Source organism: Myiozetetes cayanensis, unplaced genomic scaffold (genome assembly GCF_022539395.1).
Source record: "Myiozetetes cayanensis isolate MyiCay16 unplaced genomic scaffold, myiCay2020 scf2-11, whole genome shotgun sequence".
Lineage (NCBI taxonomy): Eukaryota > Metazoa > Chordata > Aves > Passeriformes > Tyrannidae > Myiozetetes > Myiozetetes cayanensis.
Window position 1 is genome coordinate 65,947,653 of NW_026087411.1, and position 12,018 is coordinate 65,959,670.

General features: G+C 38.5%; 1 protein-coding gene across 1 annotated transcript in view; it reads right to left on the minus strand.

Moving 5' to 3' along the window:
- RFX6 (regulatory factor X6) overlaps positions 1–11,798 on the minus strand; it is a 33,851-nt gene extending 22,053 nt beyond the window's left edge. The window contains 6 exon segments of the mRNA XM_050316883.1: positions 1,379–1,456; positions 8,184–8,245; positions 9,535–9,658; positions 11,259–11,415; positions 11,629–11,657; positions 11,659–11,798. Coding sequence (XP_050172840.1) covers positions 1,379–1,456; positions 8,184–8,245; positions 9,535–9,658; positions 11,259–11,415; positions 11,629–11,657; positions 11,659–11,798 — 590 coding nt within the window.
- Between the last annotated feature and the right edge of the window lie 220 nt (positions 11,799–12,018).

Here is a 12,018-nt window from a genome sequence, read left to right on the forward strand (position 1 = left end):
CACTGCCTGACTGTTTCCCTAATCCAGAAGCTTGTTCTTAAGCCCAGGCTACTGCCTTATTCTCTTCACAATCCAACCACAGTGATGGTCCAGACTGTACAAAATGAGCATTTAAGCTTCTGTTCTCAATCAGCTAGGGAGGCAATTTGACTGCTGGACCCTGAAAATTCAATATCTCATACAGGACAGCACAGGTCCTAACACAGAAAGATAATGTTCCTAAGTAGTGAAATCTCATGAGTATTCCTGAAAATCTTAGAGAGTATCTCTGCCATCTTTATGTGTGTGTATGCTGTCAGAAATCCAGCTGTAGGGAGTTTTGCATGACCTCTACTTTCTTTTCATTCATTGCTGCTAGATTGTGCAAGGACAGAGCTTTACATGAACAGGCACTGCCTGACATAAAGCTGAGGAAAAAGAGTTATTATATTCCCTTGAATGAAATTAACTGTCTTTTAGTCAATTAGATAAACAGTTTTTTTGAAATAATTCTGTATTACGAAAGAATAATACACTGAGTACCAGCAACACCTCCACAGCTCTGGATAAATACTGGACAAGGAAATAGCATATTTCAATCTATTACACCCTAAGTCCTGAAGTGGAGAGAGCCCTCCTTTTAAGTATCATTGGAAACATTACCCTCAGTTTTTCAATTGTCCTATTGTTTGGAAAAGGTCTCTTTGGGTATAACCTAAATCTGCCACCAGCTGAATTTTCTATGTGTGATTATAAACTCATTTATTCCTTTCCTTTCTTAGAGTCCCACTTATACAGGTATACGGCCATAGACAATGAAAGCCATCATTCAAGCCATATGTGAACAGAGACATTTGTTTTACGAACTATTAATCTTTGGCAAACCAACAGGCAGCTATCGTAACATATTGATCCTACTAGCTGTCCCTTAAATAAATATAATTAGAGCTTCCTGGGTTAGGTTTAAACTGATATTAGCCAGTCAAAGGACCTGTAAATATTAATCTACACAGACCCCTCCCTCCTGCCCCACAGGTGCCAGCTTCACACCATTCTCTAGACGTTTCATAATGGAAAGCTGTCCTCGGGAGAGAACTCATAGGGTGACACACAAGCAAACAAAACGAGACAAGTGTCCTGGAAATGGGATTTTTCTGCCTTATACAAACTTGAGCAAATGCCCTTCTGTTACAAGTTGCTGCAGCTCTACACTGAGTGTGGTGGGGACGGACTGGAAGACACTAGCAAAATATCTAAAACAACATCTTTAAACAAACACTGAGATAAGCAGCAATACTAGTTCTCGTAGAAGCAAAAATTAGAGTCCTATAAATACCTTCTAAGGGAAGACTAAAGTTAGACCTTCACTGACTAAGTCTCAAAAGTTATGTTATTGTACCTGGTTAAGCCTTTTCCAGAATACACAGAATGGTAGTATGCACTGCTTTCTTTAATGCCAATTCCATAATAGTGGTACCTGTGAGAAAAAATAAAAAATAATAATAATAAAAAAAAAAAAAAAAAAAAAGAGGAACATTTATGAGTGACATGTCAAGTAAAGCAAGCTGTCAAATTGATTTCAAATGCTTTAAGAAAACTTTTCCAAACTGTGCCTAACATTTCCTTCCGCTCACATGGAACAAAATCTGGTCTCATGGAAAACACTATTGCCATGATTTTATCAAAAATTCAAGAACAGGACCTTCTTTAAATTTAAAATACTTTCTCTCTTATAAAAAATGTAACTGGAACAGAAAATAGAGAAACGTGTTACATCTGTTTTCCCTAATATGCATACTGCTTCATTTGACTTCATTTATTGAAAGGGTGCTAAGTTTCATCTACCAGGTTTATTTTATCTACCTTACCACTGTTTTATTTAGACAGTCCCTCTGTTTAGACAGTACTTCTCAGTTGGAAATAGCTTGCCAGTGTACCTTATAACTTAGTGTTCAGCCTCCTAGACTAAAAATGCTAACGTCATTCATTCACTCTTCTGTCAGGTTGTAGGTTAACTCCGAATTATTTAGCCACCTGAGCAGTTCTTATCCACATTTGTCTCCCTTGCTGCTCTCCTGGAGGTTACTGCACCCAAACAGAGCTTGCAGAAGGAAATATGCCTATTGCTCAGGCTTTGCAGTGCTGTGCCCAGCACCTTAATCGAAGACAGCAAAGATGCTAAAGAGGGGATGTTGGTGCTGGGAAAACTGGCTGTGCAGTGGATACTTACTGCTTTCCACTGATTCTGCTACAAAATAAGTGACCTTCAGGAGAAGGGCAGGGGAGCAAGCTGGGGGCAGCTCTTTCCTAACCAGTCATAGCAAAGTTTGCTTGACTTCATCTATCAAAGGTGATAGCCCCTGTCTTATAAATTCCACTCAATAGATTTAAAAACTGATTGTGTTAAACCAAATTTGTCTAAGAATGTTATGGATAGTATACTCAGGTTCATTTGTTTTTTACTAAAATTAGGTTGAAAATGCTATGGCAGCTGGTTTGACCGAGTTGCTTCAAAGCAACACTTGCAGTTCGAGTACATTGTGTGTAAACCAAGATTAAGTCAGAAGTACACTGCAACACATTGCACTGATTTCACTGAAACTTCTCAAAAGCTTGAAGAAATGCATTCTTAAGACACAAAGCCCCAGCAAATAATTCATAGAACACATTAACAAAAGTGTTTATCTCATTTCTGCTGTTCCTGGTGATGCCTATTAAAAAAATATAAAATCACAGTATTTTGTTTGTTCTTGCATTGGACTATCACAGGTATCAAGTCCTTTATATTTAAAAATCTGATTAAAGGCATTAAATGTAAACTATATCCAAGAAAATATTCATTAGGATGATATATTTGCCTAGCCTAGGTAGCTTTGAAAATCTCAGCTGAAATATTCTGTTTCTGGACAGTCTGTTGTTTGAGGTTCAGGATTTTACAGTCAAAAACATGACAAAAAGTGGTTGCTGTTAAATATAATTACTTTTAGTGTTTTCCTGAAACTGATGTGTCTACATAACACTGCTATATCACTGTGGCACCTGTCAACCCCCAGGAAAACCAAAAGTTTCTCCCCTCTTTCTTCACTTTTAGTTTTCTTGCCATCTAAGTACATTTTTCTGAGGGATGATGATGTGATGAACAGACTATTTTTAAATACCTGTTAATATAAAAGCTCAGACATAGGACCATCTACTCGTAACAGTTCCCTTTTTCTCCATTAAAGTCAGACTGATCAAAGCAAACTGATACCTCAGTGTGTTTTAGGATGGCAATGGAACCTTTCATTAAATGGTACAGTGCTATATAGTTGTCCACTGGCTCACATGTTGTGTCACCTATGTTGTGAGCTAAAGTCATGAAGATTTTCATCCACCATTTTTGGTTTAGGAGCATTAAACGTATAGACTTGGCCTAAAGACTTGGACATGGAAATTCCTAATATTTGACAGAGTTCTGACACAAATGCATTTTTTCTTCTTTCATGAAAATTAAGTAATTTTAGATGTGACACAAGAGGTATTGAAAATATATGTGTATGGGTTCTTTGAAATAACAGCATTTACTTTGTCTTTACACTGCAAAGGTTGTCCATTGAACAGGATGAAAAACAAAATAGAGCTGTGACCACTTCTTTAACAATGTTATCTGTATATTTTTAATTGGCAGTGTAAGCAAGTAGTTGCCTACATCTCCTTCTAATAGCTTAAATCTCCCAGTTTCAATAGCATGCCATTTTTTAAATTCTAAAAATAAAACTTTACACTTTCACTACAAATTTGGCATTCCCTCTTGCTAAAGTTGGAGTGGTCCAGAGGCAAGGAAAATCATTATTTCCTTTCAAAGTTAGGATTCAATATCTAGGTTATTCAACATCTAATTCAATATTAATATATTTGGGTTAGAAACAGGAACTATTGTGTGATTTAGATTCTCAGGTTTCCAGTGGTAGGCAATACACTTATTCCTGCTGGACTGCCCCAAAATATCAGAATTTATCATTGAAACATTTTGTTAAGTATAGATATTTTCTGTACATATTCTATGTGTATTAAAGGCATAACAGTTGTCACTCTGACTTTCTTCAGTGACTTCCATAGTTGAATTTTTAATACTACAAAATACAGTTTTCCAGTCATGAAATTAAAGCAATTAAAAATAATATAATCTTACTGTTCATGCTCTGTCTGGCACACTTCATAGAGTAACAGGATATGAAGATTATTATTCTCTTACAAGCCAAAGTCATTAACTGAATAGCTTATATTTTGGACTCTCTGTTGAGAGTAGTATACCAGTCCCAGACACACTGATAATATCTTTAACCTACATCTTCAAATGCCTTCTGTCTCTTTATGAGTATATTTTTATGTGCATATAGTGTATATATGTATTTTATTATTTATAATTCTACTGTATAATTAATAAAATGTAACCAGTCACCAGAAGGAACTTACTATCATTTTTTGAAACAAACATTTTATAAACCAATTTGAACTGCTTTTCTCTTTTAATTTCAGTGGTTTGTTGTAACATATGTTCCTATGCTACTTGTAGTCCTGATTTTAGCATACACTGACACAAATGATAGCTGATAAGGAAATGATAGGCTTAAGCTGTTCAGGGACTTGCAATAACTTGTTATCACAGGGCCAGCTGCCATATCAGTTTTATTAACCCACTAAATCACTCCTAATAAATAAGATAATAGTTTTCAGACATGATGGATAAAAGCTTAGATTCATCATTGATCAAAGTCTACAAAGAAATTAAATTGTAACTTGAGCTCAAACAGTCTTCTGTGTTTATGGATTGAGCAGTTTGTACGTTTTCCCAAATAGCTGCTTCAGGTAATTCATGTACTGTGAAGGTTTTAACTGAATTCTATCAGTGATCACAGTATGTTCAACATTACCTATGCAAAAAAGTGGATTCAGGACCTGCAGGACAGAAAACTGTTGCTCATGAAACACTCATCTAAGAGAGTAGTTTGCAGTATTTATGGTGCGGGGCCTTCTTCCGTTGAGCAGGAATATAGAAAATTTCCTTCACATTGAGCAATATAGAGTGACTGGCACAGGCATGAGAGATGAATGAACTTTGTTAACAAAATTGTGTTCAATGTGTTGTACTTTTTGGCTGAATATTTAAATGAGTGTTTTAGTATTGACACCACTTATAAGCTTGTTGGATATAAACACAGAGAAAAAGAGGCTCTGACTTGAATTCTAGGAATCATTAGACCCAGTTTTAAGTCTGTCTTTTGTCCAGTACTGAAGATGACAAATGCTGCCTGGGATCACAGGAGGAATGAACATTTGTGTACCTCACACCTTAGAACAGCAACTGTATTTCACACATTAGAGCAGGAGCTCTTTCTCAAGTCCAATTCATGCTCATGAGAATTTTAGAAAGAGCTTGACCTTGTTTCAGTGTGGGAGAAAAACAATTTCTGTCACTTTCAAGATGATGGAAAAGGGAACTGATTTTCTTTGCTTTCTCCTGATCACAACCAGGCTCTATCAATAGGTTACTGTGTATTAATGCATATTCCAGTAAGGTACCTTTTTCCTGGGGAATTAACTTTTCTTTGCAATGTAAGAACAATGATACAACTGGAGGAGAATTGTCTCTTTCCTTTCATGCTTTTGCAGCATCTGACTCAGTAGAGTCCTGGACAATGATCAGAGTTCCTAGGCAATACTGTCAAATAAAACATCACTGTTAGGAATAGTTCATACTGATACTGCTCTTACTAGGATTACATGGTAATAATGATAGCAGCGATAGAAATAATACAATGTCACTATGCTACCATGCTTTAAAAAATATGATTTAACTGCTAGTAAGAACTCTCTTACCAGTCTCAGTAACCCAGAAACAGCTTATAACATTTAGAGTGCATGTGACATAAAAAACAGGCTAATAGTAATTTCCCAAAACTGATGATCAGTCCTTTAACTTGATTATCAATTTGATGGAAATACTTCTGTAAATGATGTGACAAACTGCTACCTGGTGAAATCAGAAATTAATTTGCTCCTCAGTAAGTCTGTGGCTCTGAGGGGGATATGGAGATATTGTCATTTGTGCCTTTTGTGAGGATCTTTTTAGAACAGCAAGATCAGTGTAAATGTATCTTAGCGGAAATGAGAATTGCAGAGGAAAAGTCTCCGATGAAAACTGATGAAAAAAAATAAGGAGAAACAAGTGCCAGATGTTCAAACAAAACCTGCTGATGCCTCACCCCTTTGAGGAAATTGTTCAAGAACAGTTAATCCATATGATCTGACACATAATACCAACAAGGTAAGTAGGGATATGGAATCTGCCAAAGAACTGTTGGGCATTAGTTATTTCTATACTAACATTTTTAAAGGTCTTAGAGAAAAGTGGAATACGGTGACACCTATCCCAACAAAATTAATTTTTGTAGCTAGATATCCCTTTGAAACATACTCATTTGCTTAACATAAGTTGAATTACTTGCTTAAATTATGCAGACACATAATATGTTTCGGAAGTTCAGATCCTGGTTGGATCTTGTTTATCAATCCATTAGGTATGTCAGAATAAATATATAATGAGAATGCGGGAGGTTTTTTCCTGTATTATCTCATTCACCATAGCTTATAAGTGGTTCTCCAAAGGTGTTGGATTATGAACCTGAGTGAGAATTCACCAAGACATTGATGAATTAATGGCCAGTCTTCACGAGTGAAGATCCGGGGAAGGTCTTTCCACCTTCCAGCCTGCGCATTGGATTTTTTAGGTGAGACACAGTGTGCGCGGAACTGAGCCCACCCTTTAATCCTAAGGTTCATCTGCCGGGGCCAAGCGAGCTTGGACAGTGACAGCAAGGTCCTTAGGACGTAGATGGTTTTGCCTTTAAGGCTAACGAGCTCCACCTGCCCGGGAGTGGCCCTGACCGGGAATCGAACCCGGGTCTTGGCGGTGATAGCGCCGCGCCTTTACCACTAGACCACCAGGGGCTCCCATTGATGAATTAGTAGGTTATCAAATAGTCCTGTGCAGATTAGCAGCAAATGTCTATCTGTAAAGCTATGCCTACATCATCTTATGCCTGCATCCATAGCTTAAGTTCACCACAGCAGACAATACATAAAATTCCTGTTTTCCCCAATAAATAACTTTTCTAATAGTTGCTCTTCTCAAAACTTCTCTATTCAGCACGTATATGTCATCTAAAAAAGAGAAATTAACTTTAGTTCCAGTTTTCCTCTATACAGTGCAGACTGTGTACTATCTCCTAAAAGAGATAAATAGATTACAAATTTGTAACTCTGTGATTGAAACTATGCAAGAACAAAAGGAACAAAACCTAAAATCCACGCATGACATCTCACATCCATTCTACAGCAAAACTAAGGTGGAATCAAGTAGCTATTTCTTATATTTCTAAGACAATGTTTGAGTTTCCTCTATCACTACTTTTATTTTGGGTTTCTATCTTATTCATTAGTAAAATGGATGTGAGGGAATACGTTTGTTACCACTGTTCACAACAGTTTTACACTAACATTATTATGGACAAAAGCATCATGCCAGAACCAGAACTAACAAACATTTTACCATAGGTGATATAGAATGATCTGTGATCTATTCCTACAAACTAATGTTTCACAGATCAAATATACAAATGAATTGGATTTATGAAATGACTGCATTATAGGTTGTGTGCTTTTCAGAGTTTTGTAAGATACCCACAACAAAGAGCAGGCATGTACCTTCTTCTCAATTTAAAACAACACTTTTTTGTAGTGTATTTAAGTGAATCCATATTGTTACATACAGAACACAATGGAAGTTTTTAGGCTTGCAAAATGGAAATAATATCACTATTTATAAAAAGATGAGCAACTGTAAAAAGGATATATGTATTATATAATGCTTTTTATATCTAACATTTTAACATATATTTTCAATACAATGTAAGGATCTATAAATAAGACTACAAGATTTAGAAACTTAGTCAGTCTAATTTCAGAAATTATGCCTGCAGCAATGTTTTTAGATTCAATCTCTCGAGTTTGTGTCAGTTTAATGTACACGAAATTTATCACTCGCAGAGTATCATTGGAGTAATTAGTATTTGCACCAATTAAGATTTATTAAGAAGACATGGAAATACATATCATTCCTAAAATGTGTTCTATAAGTGGATACACAGGTAATTGTTCCTTACTTTGAATGGCCCCTTGTTCCAAGCCGCCTTGTGGTAAGGAGAGGGAATTTCTGGCGAATGGTCTAAAGAGAAGAAAATAACTGTATTAATTTTTAACACTGGTATACTTTCTTAGCAATCTGTTCATAGAAAAATTGTAGTGTAAATATATGGTCTAAGGGTGTTCATGAATAAATACTTGTGACACATACGGCACAACATAAATGATTAAGCATGTTTCACGCTGTAGGGTCTCTTCCACACTCATCCATCTTGCTGTGTATCTGCAGTCTTGCCACCTTTTCCCCTTTCTGTTCTCACTTTTACATTTTAAAATCTAGACTTCTCCACCAGGATCCTGTTTTGTTCAAGTTCCGAAAATGCAACTTTATCTTTTGCTGCAGAGATCTAAACAAAACCAGGGGAAATTCTGCCCTCTAGCTATTCTGTCTTCAAACAGAAACGACTAGAAATACGTTGATTTTTAATTGAAAAGTGTGATCTGAAAAACTAATTCAGTACTAGAAGTAGATCCAAAAGATACATCTAACAGATCACTGTCAAAACAATATTTAAATGAAAAGCTCATTTATACTGAAACTGTGTAACGAAAATTAGACATACAATTTCTCAATATATCCAATTCAAGAGGAAAATATAGGAAGTAAACATTTTATAAACTGGATTTTAAATTCATTATTATTATTCAATTAAATTAATGCAATTTACTAAGTATGAACCATTACTAGATCAGTAGTGTTTAAAAAAAAGATGATCCTTGAAGCATTTTTGGTTTCCTGTTTCACTAAATACTCAGGATTTAATTTGGAGAGTTCACATAACCCTTTCATTAAATTATTTCAAGATTAATCATAGGGAAGGGCAGAAATTGTTGAATCAACAATTTTTCATTCAGGAGCTCTTTGTGTTATTAATTTTTATTCCCCTTCCAGTATTGTTTCTAGTGTTGCATCTCACTTTTCTTTGCCTTCAATATAATTATAAGTGTCTCCCATGTCCGATCTGTTTTTGTGGAAAGGACCTATTATTGTCATCAACAAAAAGGAAAAAAAAAGGGCACTCAGAGAGAGGAAGCCTTTTTTTTTTTTTTTTTTTGGGGGGGGGGGGGGAGAGGGGGTTGTTTTGTTTTGTTTTGTTTGTTTTTAAGGAATAACAATAAATAAAAGGGAATTTCAGTTTCAGTCTCCAAAAGGTGTTGTTATGATTGAGACAGTGTAGTTGAAGTTAGTCTGATTCCATGTACATTAGCAGTAGAAAACATGAATTTCAGAGGAATTTTGACATAGGTGCACTAAATTGTGATTCTGTCAAACAATTAATCTAACAATTTATGAAGGCATTTACTTGTTACCTTCCCAAAAGTTGCAGCACAAGCAGGTTCCAGCTTCTCTTTTCTACAGAAGTCCAAATAATGTGCATAAAGGATGCATCTTGGTAAACAAACTCCTTCACAGACAATGTAGTTTTCTTCCAGCCTGTGTAGAGAAAGAAACCGCCAGAGTAAGAAGCAACATGCTGTTTCTCCTGATGGTATTTTCCACTTTTTTGTACTGCTCTCTTTTTTTTGTTGTTTTTTTTTTTTTTAATTTTACTGAGGAATTCCATCACAGCACAGATAATTTTCATGCTGAACCTGACAGAACTACAGACTGACCCCACACTTGGTGCTTAGGTTAGTTGCAGAAAATGAAAAACCTAGAGCCAGGTTCCTTTTCTTCATGAGTGTCTTTCAGTGTCTGGACTTTTCTTTGGTTTATATAAATCATTAAATTATCATCACCTAGGAGTCAGCCTTAGTCTGAGAATAAGAGCACTAACTAGACTATGAAAGACCTGGTTTTAAGTCTGTCCACTGAAAGGACTTAAGAGCAGGGACCTGGACTTGCATTTTCTGTCCCACTGTATCCTTAACGCTAGAGCTAATGTCTTTCTTCCTCCTTTTGCTTTCTAATTTCCACTCTGGACCTGAAAACTGCTTCTTGACCAAACCACACTGAAAAATCAAAAACCAGGCTTTTTTGAAGGAGATGTATTTTCCTTCCCAATAATTTACAGAATGAAAGTGCCAAGCAACAGTCATTAAAGTAAAATTTAAAAAACATAAGTATAAACTTGGCTGTCTTCACTTGAACGGAACCCTTGGGTATTTCATTGCTGTTCTGTTGGCTTCTTTCTTTATCATTTTACATTAGTTGCTACTCCTGGGATGATGTGCAAAAAAATTTATTTCTCAAATTACACAAATCTGTAAGAAAATACTGTGTAATAAACACTGCATACTGGATAATTTTGCACTGATTCACCAGATTTAAATATTTAGGCTCAGAAGTCAGATGTAACCTAGACTAAGAAACTGAATAATTGGGATTAGTCTAATTTTTCAGTTGGAAGGAAAAAAAAAAATCTCTATTTACAGTCTGCATTTGCTAATTAAGTTCCCATTTAATTCAACAGCACTCTTCCCTAATTTCAAGTGCACTTTAATAGAAACGTTTATCAATTAATGTCTGCAGAATTTGACCTCTTATTTGGTTAACTTTTTTCCCCAGATAAAATGAAGCAAAGCCATGGGTGGTAGAATAAAATGTAAAAGAAATACATTATGAGACAGTGAAAGTCTAACTGTCATAACCTTAAAGGATAATTAAAGCAGCCATTCATATATGGAATCCATGAGTAGTGTTTCATTTCTACATTTTGTTGGTACATTTCATTGACAGTCATGTGCTGGGAGAATCTGACAGAGACTTCTGTTAACTGACAAACCTCTGCTAATTTCAAAAATCAGAAATTTGGGATTGGATGTACTTATTTGTAGAGAAGGCTGATCCGAAAAAAAACCAAACCAAAACAACCCCCCAAACCAACTAACCAAACACCCCACAAATGACAAATATTTCTAAAATAACTGTGAGATGTCACCCTCCTTGCCGGCTCAGCTGTTAGAGAAAGGTCTCTTTGAGTCTGATGGCTCGATGCTGAAGCCGCGGGGTCCCCGCCGAGCGGCCGGAGCCAGGACCACCGCCGGCCCAGGGGGCCGGGGCAGGCGTCGGGGGTTGGCTGCCGGGGCCCTACCATTGCAGGGTGAGCTGCGTCTGCTTCTTCTTGTCCTTCATGATCTGCGTGATGCTCTTCTTCGCAGACGGGCTCTGGTCGGCGGCTGTCAGCGCGCCGTCGCGAGGATCCGCATCCTCTTCTTCCGAGGAGAGGGCTTCGCTGCTGAGCTGTGTTTCTGAGCGCCAGGGGCGACAAGGAGGAGAGAAACCCGAAGGCATCGTTACGGTCCGGCCACAAGCCACCCCGTCGCGCCCGCCGCCCTGCCCGCCGCCGGCCGGGGGGTCGTTCCCCCAGCGCCCCCCGCCAGACCCCGCGCTCCTCGGCCCGGCTGCCGCACCCGCCCTGCCCGTGGGCTGAGCAGGGGACGCTGCCCGCACCCGCCTCTTACCTGCCTTGATGCCGGCGGGCAGCGCCGGCCCCGGCAGCCCCGTCCTGGGCGCAGGGCAGCAAACCGCGCCCCAGCAGCCCACCGTAGCACTCCTCCTGTCCGCCGGCGGGCACAGCCTGCTCGGCCGGGAGGTGCAGGAAAGCGTCCTCCTGCTCCGGCCCCTTGGCCATGCTCCTCACCGGGCCCCGCTCTGCCCCATGGGCGGCGGGAGGGGACGGGGCAGAGGGCGCGGTGGAGGCGGTGGCCTCAGGGCGCGGGGGGCGCCGGCTGCGGCATTAGCCGGGGCTCTGTCGCCTCGGCGCGACACGGTGTCAGCCGAACGCCAACGTGAAGGGGAGGAGAGGTGATGCGGGGGCGGCGACGGGGGACAGGTGTGCCCTACGGCGCCTT